Raw genomic sequence first — 21995 nt, 5'->3', positions numbered from 1 at the left:
ACTTTAAATTGCCTTCACCCTAGACCAGTGCTTCTTAAACTGATGAATGGGTCACCCAAGGGTGAATGGAAATTATTTTGGGGTGAATGAAACTAGAGGGGTGAATGAAGGGTGAATGGCTTAATTTATTCAGATATTTATATATTTTTTTCTATTGCAGTCAGGCTGTAAGTGGGTGTTTGGTGTAAGTGGTGATTGGAGAGGGGTGGGTGGGAAAGGGCCCAGTCTTTGCAGACTGGAGTCAGGCTTGAAGTAGGTGTGAAGTGTTGGTTAGGGAGATGGGGAGGGGGTACCAGGGTAAAGTTTCTGTTTATCGAACCTGCAGTAGAACTCGTTCAGCTCATATACTCGAATTAGCTGATTTTTTGTTTTGCTTGCAAATTAAGACACTATGTCTTTGTTGCAGTACCTAAAGAAACCAGCTCTAGAGGAAAAGTGTGCAGAAGGAAGTAGTTCATTTTTGAAAGAAAGTGAAAAGAACAGGACTCAAGAAGAGGTGTGTTGATTCGGTAATGCGGGTTGCTTTGGAGAAGGAAATTGAATCTCGGTTTGAGAAGCTTGTCACAGGAGTACAGGAACATCCTAGTCATAGATGATAATAAACATACATGTAAGTGTAGAAATATACTGTTTGTCATATATTTTGGGAAACATACACAATAAGAAAACATTGTTTCTAAGAATCTAATTCTAAGTTCTAAGACAGTTGTTTACTAACTTTACTTTATGTAAACTAGAAAAATTCTAATTCTATTCTTATTTTTTTTGTTACTCCTAGTTGCGAGGGAGGGCGCCAGATATTCAGAACTGAGCAACAGACAAAGCTGTGATTATGTTTTGAACATTCATGTCAGTACACATGCTCAACTTTTAAAATATACCTGGATTTGGAAGAGCCAGCTTCTGGAGAGAAATTTACCAAACATGGCAAGTTGATATTTGGTAGTACAGGTGCACAACCTTTTATCCGGTGTTCCAGAAACCGAAAAGCTCCGAAAACCGGCCATTTTTTCCAGATGTCGTCTGCGCACCAAAGCTCGCGTTTGGCGCCAAACCTGACCCAAAACGACCCACGGTCAACCCAGGTCTGTACTACTGTAGCGGCTGCCTCCTCCCTGGAGACCGGGAGACGCTTAAACATCTGTAAATCATTGCTTAAATGTTAGTCAGTTAGTTTGGAGGGCTTTTATGTGAAGGGGGGTGAAGGGGTAAACTTTAATTCTTAGTCCCCTACCTGGTCGGAGAGGCGGGGAGCGGTCAATGCCTTACCGGGTCGCCGTGCAGTAAGCTCCGCAGCGCTGTGGCCGGTGGGGCAGCGGGCGGCGCCGGTGGTAGCTCCGACCCCGGCAACTCTACCCCTGGCTGCGAGGCGCTCCAAATCCAGCGCGGCCCGCGGCCGGACGCCCCAGCTCCGCGAATGTCGGGAGTCGGCGGCATCGCAGCGCTGGGATACCACCGCGGAGCGGGCAATGCCTTACCGGGTCGCCGTGCGGCAAGCTCCGGCGCGCTGTGGCCGCCGACACACAACATCGCGGAGCGTCGCTGGATTTGGAGCCGCGCAGCCAGGGGTAGAGTTGCCGGGGTCGGAGCTCCAACCGGCGCTGCCCGCGGCCGGACGGAGCCCCCAGCTCCGCGGCTCCAGATCCAGCGACGCTCCGCGAATGTTGGAAGAAGGCGGCCACAGCGCTCCGGAGCTTGCCGCACGGCGACCCGGTAAGGCATTGCTCGCTCCCCGCTGGTATCCCAGCGCTGCGACGCCGCCGACTCCCGACATTCTCGGAGCTGGGACGTCCCGCCGCGGGCCGCGCTGGATTTGGAGCACCTCGCAGCCAGGGGTAGAGTTGCCGGGGTCGGAGCTACAACCGGCGCCGCCCGCGGCCGGACGGAGCCCCCAGCTCCGCGAGGTTGGGAGTCGCCGACCAGGTAGGTAGGGGACTAAGAATTAAAGTTTCCCCCTTCACCCCTACACCACCACCACCACATAAAATCCCTCCAAACTAACTGACTAACATTTATGCAATGATTCTCCCGGTCTCCGGGGCGGAGGCAGCTGCTCCAGACTTTTCAAGCCGCCTGCGCTACCTACCTAATCTACGCTAAAAATCTTCCATTCGGAAATCCGAAAATGTCCGAAATCCGACAAGTGTCTGGTCCCAAGGCTTTCGGATAAAAGGTTGTGCACCTGTATTGTGAGCTTTCGTTGGTGAGAGTTATAGAAAGTTACTAGACCGTTGATGTTCACACGGGAGGGCTGGTCCCCCAGCGCACTATTCCACCTCTCCACCAATTCTAATATTTGCAGCCATTGGGGGGGGGGGGGGCTTTCTAGAGCGCTAGTATGGGTGTTGTGGGCTGAAGGGACTGGTTTTCCAGAGGGCTAGTATGGACATTGTGGGCCAAATGGATTTTTGGGGTGGCAGCTCAGTCCCCAAGCCCAATGTGCTGGCAGCTCACTCACGGCTGGTGGGCTGGCAGTTGACTCACGGCTATTCCTTGAAATTCCATTTCAAGCAGGGTGCAAGGCCACCAAATTCAAATGCAGTTTCCTACCAATTTAAGCAGGGTGCAAGTAGCAATGTTACAAAATTTTGAGATTTAAAAAATCAAGTCTGCAATTTATCCCATCAGATAAAGCATAACAATAAGTTTAATTTGACACCAAATTCACTTTCATATCTCAAGTATTAAAAAAGTTATGACCATTTTCATACTCGGAAATTAGCATCTTGTTCCCTATTGATTTTCAATGGGCATTACAAAAAAGGCTGTGATCTTGGATAGTCAAAAGCACATTTCTTAAGGAAAGATTAACATTTTTAAATAGCCTAAGTGTCCAAAGATTATTCACAAATAATTCACAATATAACATGATTTTTATATCTAATTTACATTAATTTATAGGCCAAATGGAAGGAATTTAGTGTTCAATTGCTGTAAATAAATGCCCATTTAAATCGGTTTTCTAGTGGGTTTCTGTGAACGCGCAGGTTTAGAACGTTCAAATCGCGCTGGATTTGTGCCCTCAAATGCCGAGAAAAATACTGCGGGATATAAAAAGCCCAAAATGAGCTACTCGCTATAGAAAATTATAATTATAGGGTTATATACATGCCCCATTTAATGTAAAAATAAGGTACATACCTTTAATTGTTTGCTTTATAAAACCCTGGGGCTGCGAAAGCTTGCGAACTGAACGAGAGCTTTTAAATTTATTATATCTACTATTCGAGGCCTATAAAACTAATAATAGCTTTTGGGACCGGGGGTCTTGCAGCGATTCTCCGTTAATGATTTACTAGGCTGAACATCTGCGATTGGAACAGCCTAGTAAAAATCGGGTTTTAAACGCCCCCTCCAAACAGCTCCAAAATCACACACAAGGGGTGGGGCAGATGCTCAGCCACGATTCAGGTAGGTTTTGTAACATACCTAGTGCAAGGCCAACAAATTCACGTGCAGTTTCCGACCACTTCAAGCAGTGTGGAAGGCCACCAAATTACAAGTGCAGTTTCCTACCACTTCAAGCAGGGTGCAAGGCCACCAAACTCAAGTGCAGTTTCCTACCACTTCAAGCAGGGTGCAAGGCCACCGAATTAAAGTGCAGTTTCCAACCACTTCAAGCAGGGTGGATGGCCACCGAATTCAAGTGCATGTGGGAAGAATCCTCTGCACCTGGTGAGTGGAGGGGGACTGAGTAAGATGGCCAAAATCACAGCCGTAAATTGTAGCGTTTTATCTAGAATCAATATACAGTGCAAACAGGAAGTTGTCAAGTTTAGACTTTTAATCATTTGTCATTTCAAACCAACGACCACCAACCATTTGCTGGGCTTTATATCAAACCAACCACCACCAACCATTTGCTGTGCTTTATTTCAAACCAACCACCAACCATTTGCTGGGCTTTATTTCAAACCAACCACATTTTCAAACCACATTAAGGACACTCAAGGACAGTAAAACCACACTCACAGTTTAGTAGACATGTGTTCAGTGTTATTCACAGCTCAGACTCAGAGACGTAACCCACTCGCTCCCCCATCTTGCAGAGACTGACTGAGGCACTCAACACCTCCGGGTTTTATTGTCCCTCAGGAAGGGGCGTGGCCTTCAGGAGAGAGAATCTCAACATTTTTTAAACACTAATAACTCTTTTATTTTTTATCGATGGGAAAAATCCTCTTGTCCTGCGCAGCGGAGGGGGACTCCGAGTAAGATGGCAAAAAATCACAGCCATATGTGGCAGCGCTTTTTCTAAAATCAATATACAGAACAACAGGAAGTGGTCAAGATCAGACTTTTAGTAATATAGATATTAGTTGGATGCTAATATATTAAATCACATACTCCATGGTTTTTTGAGCTAGTTTTCCAAGAAAAAAACTGCAGTAATCAAAGCCCAAAAGGGTAGGATGGGGCTGAAGCCCAGTGTTTACATTGGAATGTTTTTTTTTAATCATTCTAACAGAATGATTTTCCAACTCCAGTGGTAATTAAACTTTTTTTTTCACTCCTAGTTTTCCTTACATATTTTTAGGATGTTCAAAAAGTTGAATAAAATAAATTAAGAAATTAGTTAATTTATGTTTTTTGCTCTTGTGACAAAATAAATTATATATAAAATTATAGGCAAGGGAGAATAAGATGAAATTTACTAAAAAAAACATCAGAAAATATAGTCTAAGGTGAATGAAATGTTGTGATAAAGACAAGGGTGAATGACACTGAAATAGTTTAAGAAGCACTGCCCTAGACCTTGGATGTCATTCCCAAATTCTATTCTATCAGTAACCAAGCTTCTCTTTGAACACTACAACTGCATGTATGCCACTGCCATCCCTATCAGCACATTCCATTCACATGTGGCTCAGAGGCAGCATCTCTGGAGAGAAGGGATGGGTGACCTTTTAGGTCAAGACTGAAGAAGGATCTCGACCCGAAACATCACTCATTACTTCTGTCCAGAGATGCTATTTATTGGTGGCTCGATAAATAAAAACACATTCATGATAAAGTCCAACTTTATTCATCAAATACACAGGAGCATTTCAACAGCCAGTCACTGCTGGCATCTCACTTAAGAGAGAGTCTTTGTGTAGTACCGTAATACCATGTAAAGGGTGACATGGATATTTGTGTAGTGAAGATTATAAAAGGCATGAATTAATCTACAGGGTTAATCTACAGATGATGCCTGTCATGCTGAGTTACTCCAGCATTGTGTGTCTATCTATGTATGCCACAGCCATCCCTAGCACTATATTCCATTCACACTTGAAAAATGTTTTTCCCTCATTTTTGCCTCTTTTGCCAACCCTCAACTTGATTCCTTCACTAATGGAAATAATTTCTCTCCATCTGCCATTCAAAATAAGCATAATTTCAGGATGCTTTATTTAAATATTTACATTTGGTTAAAATTACCAATATTTTTCAAGTTGTTAAGCTCCATACTGACCTAATATTTGGCCCCTTCCATTTTCATTCACTGCAACACCTGCAGCAAGTCCTTGATATATGTGATTTCCACTGTAAAGGGAGACATGATCAACACAGGATTAGAAAGTTGCAGAGAGTTTGTGGATGTAGCCTAGCCCATCATGCAGATCCCTCTCCACACCACTGAACACATCTACACTGCCTTGGAAATGCAGCCAGCATAATCAAAGACTTGTCCCACCCTAGCCATTTCTTCATCCTGCTCCTGTGAGACAGAAGTTACAGAAGCTTGAAAGTGCTCACCACCAGACTCAGGAATAGCTTCTTCCTATATTATCAGGCCTCTGAATGATCCTTCCATAAGCTAGGGTACTATCCAATTCTCCAACTCATTACAGACTTTGGAACTGGTGTGCTGTAATGCTGAGAACTATATTCTGCATTCGGTATATTTCCCTTTGCTCTACCTATTGTACTTGAATTTATTTTGATTGTATGTATGTATAGTATTAACTGATTTGATTGAATAGCATGCAAAGCAAAGGTTTTCACTGTACCTCAGTACACCTGACAATACTACACCCAAGTCAAAACCCAAGTGTTACTTTATTTGTGGGTGGAGATGAAAGAGGAAATCTTCTACCTAACCTGCATAATGACCACTGATATACCCCTGGATTCCAGCATAAGACCCTTCTACTTCCTCCTTTAGATGTTTGTTCTTGGGTCTTTCTCCTAGACATTTATGCATTTGAAAGACACCGAGCGAGTGAGTGAGTGAAGAAATATGCATCCATTTATTAATCATCCATCCCAGACAATGAAGTGCTTCATCCCCAACCCCTGGCTGCTGGACATATGTATTGAACAAATATATTATCTGCTTGAATTTCCAGAATACAGTCATTATCTTCTTCACATTACCTTGCTTGAAGGAGATTCCTTATGACAGAATTCATGGTTATCATTATCACCAATATGGCAATTAGTAATGTGTTATTAGCTCAAGTTGTAATTAAATGTTAACTGTTGAAAATAAATACTCAGGTCAGAACTCAGCTTGGAAAATTCCACTGCATCTTTCCCAGAATGCTTTAAAACACATTTCAGCAGAATTCATTGGAGTGGCTGACATCAAGACTTGCAGACTTTGCCACAGGCCTCAATGCACAATGTTTTTTTAATTCTCACTGACACTTGAACAGTAGGTGTAAAGAAAACAAGAACACATCCTGTGCAGATTACATTTAACTATTCATGATATATGGAAAACAGAGGTAATGCAACTTGCGATCTGTTGGTTCAGTAATTATTCACAAGGAAACATGGCTTTGCTTAAGTGTACACCAGGTCCTAAGCAACAAAAGAATATTTGCAAATACTATAAATTTGCTTAAAAGACCAGATTAAACAAGTATCTGTAACATTTACTCAGATATTACACAGACCCAAGAAATCACACAATGACCAAGAATAAATTGAAAGACACTTTATTGGAACACTCACCTTACCACTGGGTTTCCATTATATAAAATGTAGATCCCAGCCTCTTTATTTCCATAAATACGATTGCTACGAATGATGCCTTTTCCATTCCCAAGCACGACAATCCCAGACCGATGACCACTGTGTATCTGGTTGCACTGGACAGCAAGTCAAAAAAGGGAGAAAACACCAAATTATTAGCGTTACTTGAAAAGCATCACTTCTATCTTATGAAGAAGGGTCTCGACCCGAAACGTTGCCTATTTCCTTCGCTCCATAGATGCTGCCTCACCCGCTGAGTTTCTCCAGCATTTTTGTCTAACTTCTATCTTATTGCGTTGTTTCTTCACGAAATACAGACTCCATTTTAGGCTATTGCAAAATATCTGGTGAGGGTAGACACAAAATGCTGGAGTAATGCAGCAGGGCAGGCAGCATCTCTGGAGAGAAGGAATGGGTGACGTTTTGGGTAAAGACACTTCTTCCTTCTCTCCAGAGATGCTGCCTGTCCCGCTGAGTTACTCCAGCAATTTGTGTCTACCTTCGATTTAAACCACCATCTGCAGTTCTTTCCTACACATATATCTGATGAGGGTCTCCAATAATTTGATGATTAAATGTTCATGCATAATCATTGAAAGTCCTGCTGTCATTATGAGGTTGGAGCACATTTCGGACATGCATCAGACAAACAATAATGGAACCATCAAAGGAGGCTCTGCCTCAAATAGGCAGCCAGCTTCAAAGTCCCATAGCATCCTGGCCACATTAGCATTTCACTTCTAACAACAGAAAGAAGGCATCAGAGTCTGAAAACGTAAACACCAAATTCACGATTAGGTTGTTCCCAACAATCATCAGGTTCTTGAACACGACACAATACTAACCTTAACTTTGAACTATGGGCTGTCTTGGGTTGCACTGGGCACTTCTTTTCTTTTGCACCAGTATTGGGATTATTAATTGATTGATTTTTAAAAATTATATATCTTATCTATGTGTATTACTGTAATACTGTTGCAAGAATTTCATAGTTCCATTAAATACTCTTGACTCTTGAGAATGGATCTACCTGGACTGTATATTCGATATCCAAAGCAAGCAAATGTTTTTCACATTAATTGTAAAAGAATGCTAACAAGACCTTTAAGGTCTATAAGCCTTAATTATCCAGTATTCTTCCAAATATTCTTCAAAATTAGAATTGGAAATGCCTGCAATCCAATGTCATCCAACATTCTGTTTATGATCAAACACTATTAAAATTGATTCAAGTAACAAAAAACAGTGGAACCAAACAGTCACGCAAAACCAAGTGTTTATTACCAATATCAAAGGGTTGGCCCCTTTTCGGATATCAATGCCAGCCTCTGAATTGGAATGGATATTGTTGTCCGCGATTAATCCACCTGCCTCCAGTCGTAAAAAGATTCCTGATGCTTTGCAATGACTAATTTCATTCTTTATCATTATAATCTAAGGGTAAAAAGCAGGATTATTAGCTAACCATCGATCTGAACACGTTTGATTAATATACACACAAATTATAACTTTAACAAGCTATTAACTGCACTCTGTGATTAATCTATTAATTTTATAAAAATGTAGCACAAATGGTCAAACTTGGCTATATACCATTCTCACTGTCGAGCCAAAAGACGGTGGTTTTGAGTGTCAATCAGTGTCTTGTTGTGCTGCACTACGGAAAGTATCATCTTTATCATGAAATATCCAAACCATTTTCAGTCTTACAATCCTATGAGAACTCCTGTTCCTCCTATTCCAACATCCTAAACTCTTCCTTCACAATTCGGGCTGTTGCATCTTCCATTGTCATCTCTTAAACTCTCACATTCTCTTCCTCCAACCTTGCAACCTCCAAGATCCTCCTCAAAACCATCTCTCCAGCCAAGCAATCAGCTACCTGTCATAATATATTTGTCTCTGTGGTATCTTTTATCTGATTATATTCCTGTAAAAAACTTGGAAATGTTTGGGACATTTTAACAATGTTTGGTGCCTTTCAAATTCAGACTTGCCAGAAACCCTTCCATGACACTAATTGTACCGTCTACTATTGCCCCATAGCAAACGATATAACCATAGATAACAGACACAAAGAGTTCTCTTTTAATACCTAGGCATTTTTACCAACTGCTATACTTGTGCTTCAGAAGGTGACAGTTTAGTGATAGGACTCGTTAGAGATGCCAAACATGAGAAAAGTACACAGAGTAAGAAAAAGTATATATAACACAAAGGGAAGTTCAAATCAGCTGCAAAAAATGCCTCGCCAACCAGGATTATATTTATGCATAAGTTGTATATTGAGGGTCATTTGTAGTTTTATTGTGCCATGCAAATGTGCCATGATGCCCTAAAATGAACATCAATGAACAGTAAAAGGCTCTTTTAATGCACATTAATGAGTTAGACTTGGAGTGCTGAGCAAAGTTTAAAAACATTTTCAGCTGATATAAAACTTCAAAATGTAGTCACAGTGAGGCAGATGGAAAATATATTGTGTAGGTTAACAACATTCCAGAGGAGGTAAACATACAAAATGATTATCTGAAGTTTATCTGAAATAACAAGATATTTTGCAGCATTACTGGAAATCTGGAATAAAAAAAATGATGGCATCCAATTATCTGAAATGATTTAACTTTGTTGAGCAAGCTGTCAAACAGGCCAAGACATATTGATGGGTTAAGCAAACATGGGATAAAGAAATGCAGCACCAGATAGCATGAGGTGATGGGTATCAAGACTAAGCAGAGACATTTCAAAGAGATAGTACATTTATAAATTGGCACAAGACCAGAGATGCACTCAAGGGCAATTATGCAGAAATATTTGGCAGTGGACATGCTAACCAAGTAGCTAATAAAACATATGGAATGCAAGACTTTGACTATAAAAGGTAGGATGTTACGCTAAATCTACATAAGACCCTACATTTAAAAGCCTGCCAAAGCTTTCATGCCTAATCCTATTTTCCAACACCAGCACTAGAGTCACGCAGGTTGCTGCTTTTGAATTACAAATCGTGCTTAAATGAGAGCAAACAACCGCTGGAGGAACTCAGTGAACGATCTCTGCAGAAGGTCGTTGCATACAGCGCATATTTCTCCGACAGTTTCGCCACCTCCAACGGGATCCCACCACTAGTCATATCTTGCCATCTCCACCCTTTTCTGCTTTCGTAAAGACTGTTCTTTCCACAACTCCCTGGTTCACTCATCTCTTCCCACCCAAACCGCAGGAGGTGCAACACCTGTCACTATACCTGCTCCCTCGACTCCTTCCATGGACCCCAACAGTTTTTCAGTATATATATATATCCCAAAAAACTGTTGGGGTTCATGGAAGGAGTCGAGGGAGCAGGTATAGTGTAATAAATGTATAGGTATAAATGTTTTTAAACTATATATATATATATATATATATATATATATATATATATATATATATATATATATATATATATATATATATAATAGGCGAGCCCAAGCCCTGACTGGACGATCGTTTAGCTGAACACCCACGCTCAGTCTACCTTGGCCTACGTGATCTCCCAGTTGCCAAACATTTCAACTCCTCTTCACATTTCCATACTGACCTTTCACTGGCCCTCCTTCACTGCCAGAGTGAGGCCACTCACAAATTGGAGGAACAGCACCACATGTTTCACATGGGCAGCTTACAACCCAGTGGTATGAATATTGAATTGTCAAGTAACCCTTACATTCCCTCTCTCCAAGCCCTCCCCCATCCTAGTCGTCTTGCTAGTTTCACTGTTTGTATCCCTTCATTTCACCTCATCCACCAGCAACAATAGAAACATGGAAAATAGGTGCAGGAGTAAGCCATTCGGCCCTTCGAGCCAGCACCGTCAATATGATCATGGCTGATCATCCAAAATCAGTAAAAGCTAAATCTAACTCTCTTGAAAACATCCAGTGAATTGGCCTCTACTGCCTTCTGTGGCACAGAATTCCAGATTCACATCTCTCTGGGTGAAAACGTTTTTCCTCATCTCAGTCCTAAATGGCCTACCCTTTATTCTTAAAGTGTGACCCCTGGTTTCTTGGTTCTTGGTTTCTTGGTCCTCCAAAATATTCCAAATGGAATTTAAACTGGAGGTGGTGAAGGGAGGGCTTAAGCCAGAAAGGGTTATTGGGAAGAAAGAGCTACTTTAAATTTAGTTGCAACTGGTTGGGTAACTATAGTTGGGTGGAGATTATTCCATGTTTTAATTGTGCAGGGGAAGAACGAATTGCTGTATACATCTGTCTTTGTAGCTAAGATCACAAATTGGATCGAATGCCCTCGTCTGCTCCTAATTGGTTTGGGTTTGGTGTAGGTCTTGTAGTCTATGTCGAGCTGACCATTTAACATTTTGTAAAAACAGGTCGAACGGTGAGCTTCACGTCTGTCTTGGAGAGGGTTCCACCCCAGTGAATTCAGAAGTTTGGTGACACTCGCTTCTCTCTCATAGGTGTTAGTAACAAATCGAGCTGCCTGTCATTGGACACGTTGGATGGGAGAAATGTTTTTATTTGTGTATGGGTCCCATGCTGCAACTGCCTAGTCCAAATGAGGTCTAACGAGGGTGAAGTATAGCTTCTCCTTGACAGAAGTTGAACAATGATGAAAGTCCCTGGTTCTGGACTCACCCAACATCGGGAACATTTTTCTTTCATCTACCCTGTCCAATCCTCTACGAATTTCTTTGTTTTCGTAAGATCTCCTCTCATCCTTCTAAATTCCAGCGAATACAAGCCCAGTCGACTCATTGTTTCATCGTATGTTAGTCCCGCCATCCCGGGAATTAACCTGGTGAACCTATGCTGCACTCCCTCAATAGCAATAATGTCCTTCCTCAAATTAGGAGACCAAAATTGCACACAATACTCCAGTGGTCTCACCAGGGCCCTGCACAACTGCAGCAGGACCTCCTTGCTCCTAAATTCAAATCCTCTCGCAATGAAGGCCAACATGCTTTCTTCACTGCCTGCTTTACCTGCATGCTTACTTTCAGGTACCCGCATGCTTACTTTCAGTACGTACCTGCATGCTTACTTAAGGGCTCCACCTTTCTTGAGTCATCGGTGCTGGCTCTAATTTGTTCTGTACCTTTTCATATGTCTAGTTTCCTACTCCCCTGTCTGAAGAAGGGTCTCAACCCAAAAAACCACCTATTCCTTTTCGCCAGAGATTCTGCCTGACCAGACGATAAGTGGATCCAGGTAAGGAGCAGGTGATTGGCAGATAGTCAAATGGAGGAGAGAAGGGTGAGGCAGTACCCAAGGGTAGGGGTGATAAGTGGAGAGGACAAAAATGTGCAAATGGTGGAATGTACTAAGAAAGGTAAGCGGGGAGTGAAATGTGGAAACAAGGAAATATGATGGGTAGAAGGGAATGAGTGGGGGGGGTGAATCTAGAAGAAAAATGGGGGACCCAGAATAAGGAGGAATGGGTGATGACTAAATGTGAATGAGGGGCACAATGTTAGATTATAGGCCACCTAAGTGGAATATGAGGTGCTGTTCTTTTGTTACCGGTTAAGATCAGAATTTTTGGCAGGACATTAAGGGAACACCACTGACCTTCACATAGTGCTACAGACATTTTCCATCCACCTGATGGAGCCTTTGTTACGATCTCATCTGGAAGAGAGCACCTCCAAAAAGGCAGTGTTCATTACTGACAGTAACCCGAGACCAGATTCCAACTGAGTCAAGCTCACTACCAAGTCACATTCTTATTTTATAAATACCCACATGCTTGTTCACTGTAATTCAATGGAAACTGCTGGATGTTAGACATCTTTCTCTTCCCGCTGTAAGATTTTAAAAAATCCCTTTATCTGTGTTCCCACATTAAATGGTTTTTTGTTTTTTTTAAAGTGTTGCATTTTTGCCACTGTATGTGCAGAGAAACCTGCTCATTAGATTCAGTAAATCTTTCCCAATTGATGTCAACCTAATCTCAGCAACATACAATGCAATAAAAACAATTACAGGTGCACAACCTTTTATCCGAAAGCCTTGGGACCAGACACTTGTCGGATTTCGGACTTTTTCGGATTTCAGAATGGAAGATTTTTAGCGTAGATTAGGTAGGTAGCGCGGGCGGTTTGAAAAGTCTGGAGCAGCTGCCTCCTCCCCGGAGACCGGGAGAATCATTGCATAAATGTTAGTCAGTTAGTTTGGAGGGATTTTATGTGGTGGTGGTGGTGTAGGGGTGAAGGGGGAAACTTTAATTCTTAGTCCCCTACCTACCTGGTCGGCGACTCCCAACCTCGCGGAGCTGGGGGCTCCGTCCGGCCGCGGGCGGCGCCGGTTGTAGCTCCGACCCCGGCAACTCTACCCCTGGCTGCGAGGCGCTCCAAATCCAGCGCGGCCCGCGGCCGGACGTCCCAGCTCCGCGAATGTCGGGAGTCGGCGACGTCGCAGCGCTGGGATACCAGCGGGGAGCGAGCAATGCCTTACCGGGTCGCCGTGCGGCAAGCTCCGGAGCGCTGTGGCCGCCTTCTTCCAACATTCGCGGAGCGTCGCTGGATTTGGAGCCGCGGAGCTGGGGGCTCCGTCCGGCCGCGGGCGGCGCCGGTTGTAGCTCCAATCCCGGCAACTCTACCCCTGGCTGCGCCGCCCCACATCCCGCCAAGCCCCGCGATGTTGTGTGTCGGCCGCCACAGCGCTCCGGAGCTTGCCGCACGGCGACCCGGTAAGGCATTGCGCTGCGACGCCGCCGACTCCCGACATTCGCGGAGCTGGGGCGTCCGGCCGCGGGCCGCGCTGGATTTGGAGCGCCTCGCAGCCAGGGGTAGAGTTGCCGGGGTCGGAGCTACAACCTGCGCCGCCCGCGGCCCCACCGGCCACAGCGCTGCGGAGCTTACTGCACAGCGACCCGGTAAGGCATTGACCGCTCCCCGCCTCTCCGACCAGGTAGGGGACTAAGAATTAAAGTTTACCCCTTCACCCCCCTTCACATAAAAGCCCTCCAAACTAACTGACTAACATTTAAGCAATGATTTACAGATGTTTAAGCGTCTCCCGGTCTCCAGGGAGGAGGCAGCCGCTACAGTAGTACAGACCTGGGTTGACCGTGGGTCGTTTTGGGTCAGGTTTGGCGCCAAACGCGAGCTTTGGTGCACAGACGACATCTGGAAAAAATGGCCGGTTTTCGGAGCTTTTCGGTTTCTGGAACACCGGATAAAAGGTTGTGCACCTGTAGAAGCAAACACCTAATGGCATGTCTAAATTCTTTCTCTGCAGTATTTTGTGCACAGCCCTGCAAATGAAATCCTTGCTTTCACATTATTCCATTTTCAATAATTGTAAACCACCATTCCCTCTCATCTACCAAGTTTACCACCACCCCCTCTCCCACCACCCACCGACCCCCCACCCACACACTTTTACTTCCCACTCCTGTTAATATCAACAATGCTGCTGTGAATCTGATTTTCTCTATACATCATCTCATCAAAACAACCTCTGGCCTTAATTATAGATGTACAATAGTATAATCTAAACACAAGTTAAAGATACTTAAAGGACACTGGCACAATTCAATATGAAAAATTCTTGACTGGCTATTTGGTCAACATTATTAATTTTTTACCCAGCCAGCTCACCTTTGTTTTTTCTTTTGTACACTCTCATGCTATGCAAACTAAAGTTAACCAGTACAACACACTGCCTCCAACAACATGTTTTCTGTGTCCGACTGTGCAACTGTTTTTTGAGGTTTAAAACAGAAAATCATAAGGAAATATTAAACAACCATTAACAATAATTAAACAGAGAATATTTGTTCATAGCATGCAATTTTCCCCAGGAATAAAATCTATATAATTAACAGTCTCATCTTGACCACTTCCTGTTTGCACTGTGCTTTGATTTTAGAAAAAAACGCTACCGCACATGGCTGTGATTTTTTTTGGCCATCTTACTCGGAATTCTCCTCCTTGTGCACGCACTGAGGATTTTTCCCATCAATTAAAAATAAAAGATATATTAGTGTTTAAAATGTTTTGAGATTCTCTCTCCTGTCAATCGCCGCCATGAAGACCACGCCCCTTCCGGCGGGAGGGGGAGGGACTATAAAACTCGGAAGTATGGGCGTGGCTCAGTCTCTCTGCAAGATGGCGAGGGAGAGGTCACGACTCTCTGTCTGAGCTGGGAAACTACAGAACACTGTAAGTATGCAATGTACTTGAATAAATGATTTGTTACCCCTTAATGAAAATGCAATGAGTTGTTTGGCCTGCCCTGTGCTTGAAACTGCAATGGCAATGGAAATGTAGAGAAAATGCAATTAGCTTTTTGGCGTGAGCCTTGCCTGGGCTTGAAAGTGCAATGAAAATGGAAATTAACTGAAAATGCAATCCGCTGTTTGGCTTGGCCTGCCCTGTGCTTGAAACTGCAATGCAATTGGAAATGAAATGAAATGAGTTGTTTGGCCTGCAAGAAACCACTAATTTCGGCCCACAAGGCTCCTATTAGCCGAGAAACCAGTCCCTTTTGCCCAAAATGCCTGTATTAGCCCAAGAGGAGCATTTTGTTCCAAAAGGGCTGTGCAAGGCCAGAAAAAGTACCTTTTACTGAGATTTCACTCCATTAAAAAAAAAAAAAAATGTTAAAGAGCCCCTTCGGCCCATACTATCCCAGGAGTCCCTCCGGCCCATCAGTAAGTATTCCCTCTGCAGGTATTAAACCTCATCCCAGTATTTTTCTCCCTCCCTTCATTTGTTCCCTGTGAGATCCAGGCCAGGATAGACTTTCCTCTTTCATTGCTGTGATCTGCAGAAAAAGATGAAAAATGTCTAAAATTGATTCTCCACCCTCTCCCCCTTCTCTCTCACAGAGTCTCTCACCTGTTTTGGGCAGAATTTCTGGCAGTTTCTGAGCTGCCAGCCCACCAGGCCTGAGTTACTGAGCTGCCAGCCCACCAGGCCTGAGTGACTGAGCTGTCAGCCCACCAGGCCTGAGCTGCCAGCCCAAGAATCCATTCGGCCCACAATGTCCATACTAGCCCTCTGGAAACCCATCCCTTCGGCCCACAACACCCATACTAGCGCTCCAGAAAGCCCCGCCCCCCCCTACCCCCAATACCATGTGCTGTAATTTTAGTCACCAGTCTCCCTTGCGGGACCTTATCAAAGGCTTTCTGAAAGTCTAGATACACTACATCCACTGGCACCCCTTCATCCATTTTACTTGTCACAACCTCAAAACATTAACCTGCTGCCCTCCAAAAAGAAAAGACCAAAATAAGGTACCTCTGGTCTTCTGTACCTCGTTAATGGCTAAGAAAGAAACAAAGATCTCCTCCCTTGCGTCCCCTAGCATCCTAGGACAGATCTCATCTGGTCCTGCATATTCATCAACTCTTACGTGTTCCATGAAAGCTAACACATCCCCTTCTTAACACTGACCTGCTCCAGACTGCTAATGTATCCCTCTTTTATTTTACTATCTTCCATGTTTTCCTTGGTGAATATAAATGAGAAGTTGTAGCGGGGACTCACAGGAGTCCAGCCAAAAACCAAGTGGAACACAAGTTGTGTGAACGAGATGTATTTTATTCTGTTACAGAACTGCTCCCTACTCACTTGTCACGGACATTGCCCGGCCTTAAATACCCACTCAGGTAAAAACCGGCTCCCTCCAGAGCCGAGGGTTCGTTGTGCCTGTGGCTTGCCACCAGGTGCTGCCACATGACCCTCCCACAGAACCAGAGGCACTGAACCAGAGACCGAACGAAGCGGCCAGAACGTGTAGAAACGTCCCGACGCCCTGGGGGCTTGCTCGGTTCGAAAGAATCCCTGGGAGCCCGGGACGGCGGACACCCACAACGGGGCGGTTGAGCTACCTGGACTGGATCACTCAGGTCCAAGTGGGCCGGCTTCAAACGAACCACGGACATTTTCGCGCCGGCCTCCCATGTCCAAATCAATTGTAGTAAGCCCGTGCCGCAGCACGCGAAAGGGACCTTCATACGGGCGCTGCAAGGGTGACCTGTGGGAGTCACGGCGAATAAAGATGTACGGACATCCCATCAGCGGCAGTGGCACATGGGAAGGGGCCACCCCATGACGCGACATTGCGATGAGACAGGGCGCCGACCTTCTCCTGCGAGCGCATCAGCACCTATGACGGCGGTTCCTGGGACCCATCAGCAGCAGGGACAAACTCCCCGGGGACGGGAGCAGAACACCACATACCAACGATCCGCCTTGGGGATGGTACATTGAATCCAGTCCGAATCCCCAACAGGACCCATGGCAACTCGTCCATTCACTCGGGGCCCTTGGGACAAGCCTTCAGGGCGGCTTTCAGACAGCGGTGGAACCGCTCCACCAACCCATTCGACTGGAGATGGTTTGCTGTCGAGTGGTGGAGCTGCGTCCCCAACAGACGGGCCATGGCGGTCCTCAGTTCAGACGTGAATTGGGCGCCCCAGTCGGACGTGATGTGTAGTGGAACCCCAAAGCGGGCAATCCAAGTAGGCACAAGGGCACGAGCGCACGACTGGGTTGAAGTGTCCGTGAGCGGGATTACCTCCGGCCACCTCATAAAACGGTCCACCACCTTAAACAGGAGCAAAACACCCCGGGACGGAGGCAGAGGCCCCACGATTTTGACGTGTACGTGATCGAACCGCTGGCGTGGCACTGCGAAGGCTTGCACGGGCGCCCCTGACGTGTTGACACACCTTCGATGTCTGGCACGGGATGTACTCCTGGGCCCAGCGACTGACCTGCTTCCGAAGTCCGTGCCACATAAACCTCGCAGCCACCATGGCGACCGTAGCCCGGATAGATGGGCGGACCAGCCCATGGATCGCCTCAAACACGTGACGGCGCCAGGCCGCCGGAACGATAGGCCTCGGCTGACCCGTTGACACGTTGCAGAGGATGGAACCCGAGGGACCCAACGGCACGTCCTTAAGCACCAAGCCAGAGATCGTGGTGCGGTACACCGGCATCTCATCGTCCGCCTGTTGGGCCGCCACCAAGTCGGAGTAATCTATTCTAGAGGCCGGGTTAAGAACAGCTGCAATTGCCGGACGGGACAAAGCATCCGCCACGAGGTTGCATTTCCGACGATGTGTCGGACGTCCGTCGTATACTCCGAATTAGCCACCAGCGGACCAAGGATCCGAAACCTTGGCGAAAGCAAACGTGAGAGGCTTGTGGTCCGTGAAGGCTACGAAGGAATCCGACTCCAGAAGGTTGCGTGTTCGGATCACGTCGGGGTCACCAGTGTAGCGGGGACTCACAGGAGCCCAACCAAAACCAAGCGGAACACAAGTTGTGTGAACGAGATGTATTTTATTCTGTTACAGAACTGCTCCCTACTCCTCACTGGTCACGGGCGTTGCCTGGCCTTAAATACCCATTCAGGTAAAAAACCCTTGACTAGCACCTCCCACACCGAGACGCCTCCCTCCAGAGCCGAGGGTTCGTTGTGCCCGTGGCTTGCCACCAAGTGCCGCTGCAAAGTATTCAATTACTACCTTTTCCACATCCCCAGGCTCCACAAATTGATTACCCTCTTTGGTTACTAAGGCGATTCACTTTTTCCCTGGCTATGCTCCTACTCCTGATATACTTACAGAATGAGCTTGATTCTCATTAATCTTACTAAGGATATTCCCTGACCCTTCTTTGCCCCCCCCCCCATATTTGTTTCTACGTTCTCACCAACCCTCAAAATTCCTCAAGAGACTAGTATGATTCCTGTTGCCGATATCGGTTATTTGCTTGGAGACACTGCAGATGCTGGAATCTTATGTACAATGCAAAGTGCTGGAGTAACTCAGTGCGTCAGGCTGCATCTCTGGAGGAGATGGATAAATGACGTTTCGAGCCGAGACTATTCTTCAGATTTCCACCCCATCTCTGAAGGGTGGCACAGTGGCGCATCTGCTATCTCACTATGCCAGAGACCCAGGTTCGATCCTGACCTTGAGTGCTGTGTGTGTGTGTGTCTGTAGTTTACACTTTCTCCCTGTGATCGCGTAGTTTTCCTCTGGGTGCTCAGTTTCCTCCCACATCCCAAAGGTGTGACGGTTTGCAGGTTAATTGGCATCTGCTGTGTAGGGGGTGGATGTGAAAGTGAGATGATATAGAATTAGTATGAACAGGCAATCGATGTTCAGCATGGACTCAGTGGGCTGAATAATCTGTTTCTATGCTTTCTGTTTCAATCAATCAATTGTTTGAAGGACTACCTATATATTGTCTCAAAAAAACTCTTGAGTGCCCTTAACAAATTCTGCCCCATCTAAGCCTCTTGCACTAAAGTAACTTAATTCATTATTGGAAATAGTTAAATTCACCACTACATCTCTACTGCTCTCACTTGCATGTTCTCCCTCACTACATAACTCAAGCCAATCTTCCCTATCAATGTTCAACTCAATCCTTGTGGCACTTTTCTAAGTGTTTTTAAATGTTCTGTATAATTTCCTTGGAGGTGTTACTTTAGATTTACAAACCCTTATATTGGCGTAATCCATGGCTCTATTAACAAAGTTAAGCATTCAATATGTTTTTTTTTAAAAACAAATTGCCTGACATGATCAAAAATTAAAAAAAATCAAACATTAAAATTGGGTTATTTCATTCATATTGTTGACGCGAGTGTTTTCTCTTCCCCCCCCCACCGACCACGTTTATTTGTGTACATTGACATTTATCATTAACTGATACTTATACATCTTATTTTGCACTTATCAATGCAAGTGCAGCTTCATCGTGTCAAAAGTATCAACATCTTATCCTGAATCTCTGGGGTATAATGTTGCTTACCTACCTGCAGTTCGAACACCAGTAGAAAACCGTGTCTTTGTTGTGTTAACACTTACCAACATATTCTATCTCTTCCCAATATAGGCTTAAAGGCTCAGTGTACCTATCTTCCTGAAAGGGACAACATTTATCAAACGACTTTAGACCAACAGTCTGTCAGCCAGGTTGTTAAATTACTAAACTAATAGATTCATGTGCAGGAGTATCCATCATGTTATACACTGCAAACTTGCCCAACCGCTCAAACTCTTCACCCTCAGTCATACCTTTGCATTCTGGATGCCCCGCACGGCATAGCTGAGGTTTCTGAAGACATTGCATTCCAGTCTAGCTTGCCCGTGACTACAAATAAACACACCACCCTTTCCATCCCGAAAAAGGCACTTTTGAATTAAACAGCCCAGCAGGGTGCTGGCGAGAATCTGAGCATTTTTATCCTTTTGCAACTCCTTCTGTAGAGTGTTTAACTCCAAATCCATTGGCAGAAGATCAGTTCCCTTCTTCTGAAGTCTAAGTGGATTAGTCCTTGACAACATGCGACTCAGGCCGTGGGATTGGTAAGAAAGTTTATACACAGATTGCTCATCATCCTCATTCTCACTACTTGTGCTCATTTCAGTGTCACTGTAATCCGTGTCCAATGTTACTCTCGCTCCTTCACAAGGCTTTCTTTTCAGAACACATCCTTCTCTGTTGCAATGGTCATCTTTTGTGTGGGACACCTGGAATTTTGGAGGGAAGCTAGAGGTCTGCCGTGCACCAGTCATGTTCTCATTCGATTCAAATGCTCCAAATTTGCTCAGTGAACTCTGGCAATGATTTCTGGAGTTGCAAGTACTTGAAAGAGCTTGGCCTGGTGAATTCAAAACAGATTTGGATTTGGCAGCCACCGCCAGGTGTTTGCAGGCCCAATTTCTGTCGGTCAGGCCTGAGCCTGCCACGCTCACTGATGTACCCTCACTCCCAATAAACTCTGAGTTTTCAATTAGGCTGAGGGATACGTTCTGGAAATTGATGCTGGACTGGTTGAACGTACAAAACTTCACATGGCAGGTCCCTGGTGCGTGGATATGTACCTGCCCATTCTCCACGTTGCAGTTATCAAGCTGGATATGTCCGGAAAATGTCTGTTGATTAAAGAAATGACAAAGTGAGTACATGCTTACCAATCTGTTCACATTGAATTACTAAAGTTGCTCTTCTCATTTTTTTTCCTGTTCTCAGGATGAGGCAACACAAGACATTCATTATTGCCCATTTCTGGCTATCCTGAATTAGAAGGTGCTGAAGCCACACTGACCCACAAGTGATAGGAGTGACATTCTGCCCTTTCAGTTTTGTAGACCAATAGCCACCTTTCGTAGTTATTTTCATGGCTTACACTCACAAATGACAATGTTTATTGGTGGCTCACCACAGCCTCTAAGCTAATAAATCCAGTGTACATACCATACTCAGCTATATTTTATAATTTCCCCAATCATGGCAGTGAACTGCATGTGACAGGGACATCTGTTAGGAATTAGAACATAGAACGGTACAACTCAGAAACAGACGCTTCAGCCCACACTGTCTGTGCCGAACATCATGCCAAGTTAATATCCTCTGCCTGCATGTGATCCATATCCCTCCATTCCCTGCATGTTCATGTGTGCCTATCCAAAAGACTTAACATCACCATCATATCCACCTCCACCCTTGCCGGAGCATTCTAAGCAACTACCAATCTGTGTAAAAATGTTGCCCAGTGCCTCTCATTAAGATAGGCAGAACAGTGGTGCAGCAGTAGAGCTGCTGCCTCACAGTACCAAACACCTGACTTTGATCCTGACCTTGAGTGCTATCTCTATGGAATTTGCACGTTTTCCCTATGACCGCATTGATTTACTCCAGGTGCTTCGGTTTCTTTCCACATCCCAAAGATGTGCAGTTTTCTAGGTTAATTAGCCCCTGTAAATTGCCCCGAGTGTGTGGTGGGATAATTAGCGTGAACGTGGTCAGCGTGGACTTGGTGGGTCGAAGGGCCTGTTTACATGCTGTATCTTTAAACTAAGACTTTCCCCCTCTAACTTTAAAGCTATGCCCTCTGGTCTTTCCTGCATCCTCTAACTGCAAGCATAACATCTCTCCATTATCCTTGAGTGGTCCTACCTTTTCTCCAGTTACCCTCTTGTTTTTAATGTGGGAATAAGAAGCCTTGGGATTTTCTATGATATGATTTACCGATGCCATTTCAGCAGTT

General features: G+C 44.8%; 2 protein-coding genes across 3 annotated transcripts in view; both read right to left on the bottom strand.

Moving 5' to 3' along the window:
• The window catches only part of LOC129695600 (zinc finger and BTB domain-containing protein 5), a 413756-nt gene that overhangs the window by 103183 nt on the left and 288578 nt on the right, over positions 1-21995 (bottom strand). The window lies entirely within an intron of this gene.
• fbxo10 (F-box protein 10) overlaps positions 1-21995 on the bottom strand; it is a 64044-nt gene that overhangs the window by 27223 nt on the left and 14826 nt on the right. For both annotated transcript variants that reach the window (XM_055632698.1, XM_055632696.1), the window contains 4 exons: positions 20020-20880; positions 8251-8400; positions 6946-7082; positions 5459-5529 (listed from right to left, as the gene is read on the bottom strand). In XM_055632698.1, coding sequence (XP_055488673.1) covers positions 5459-5529; positions 6946-7082; positions 8251-8400; positions 20020-20880 — 1219 coding nt within the window. The remainder of the gene's footprint in view (positions 1-5458; positions 5530-6945; positions 7083-8250; positions 8401-20019; positions 20881-21995) is intronic.

This window comes from Leucoraja erinacea, chromosome 3 (assembly GCF_028641065.1).
Source record: "Leucoraja erinacea ecotype New England chromosome 3, Leri_hhj_1, whole genome shotgun sequence".
In the NCBI taxonomy this organism is placed as follows: domain Eukaryota; kingdom Metazoa; phylum Chordata; class Chondrichthyes; order Rajiformes; family Rajidae; genus Leucoraja; species Leucoraja erinaceus.
This window is presented reverse-complemented; position numbering and strand designations above follow the sequence as displayed.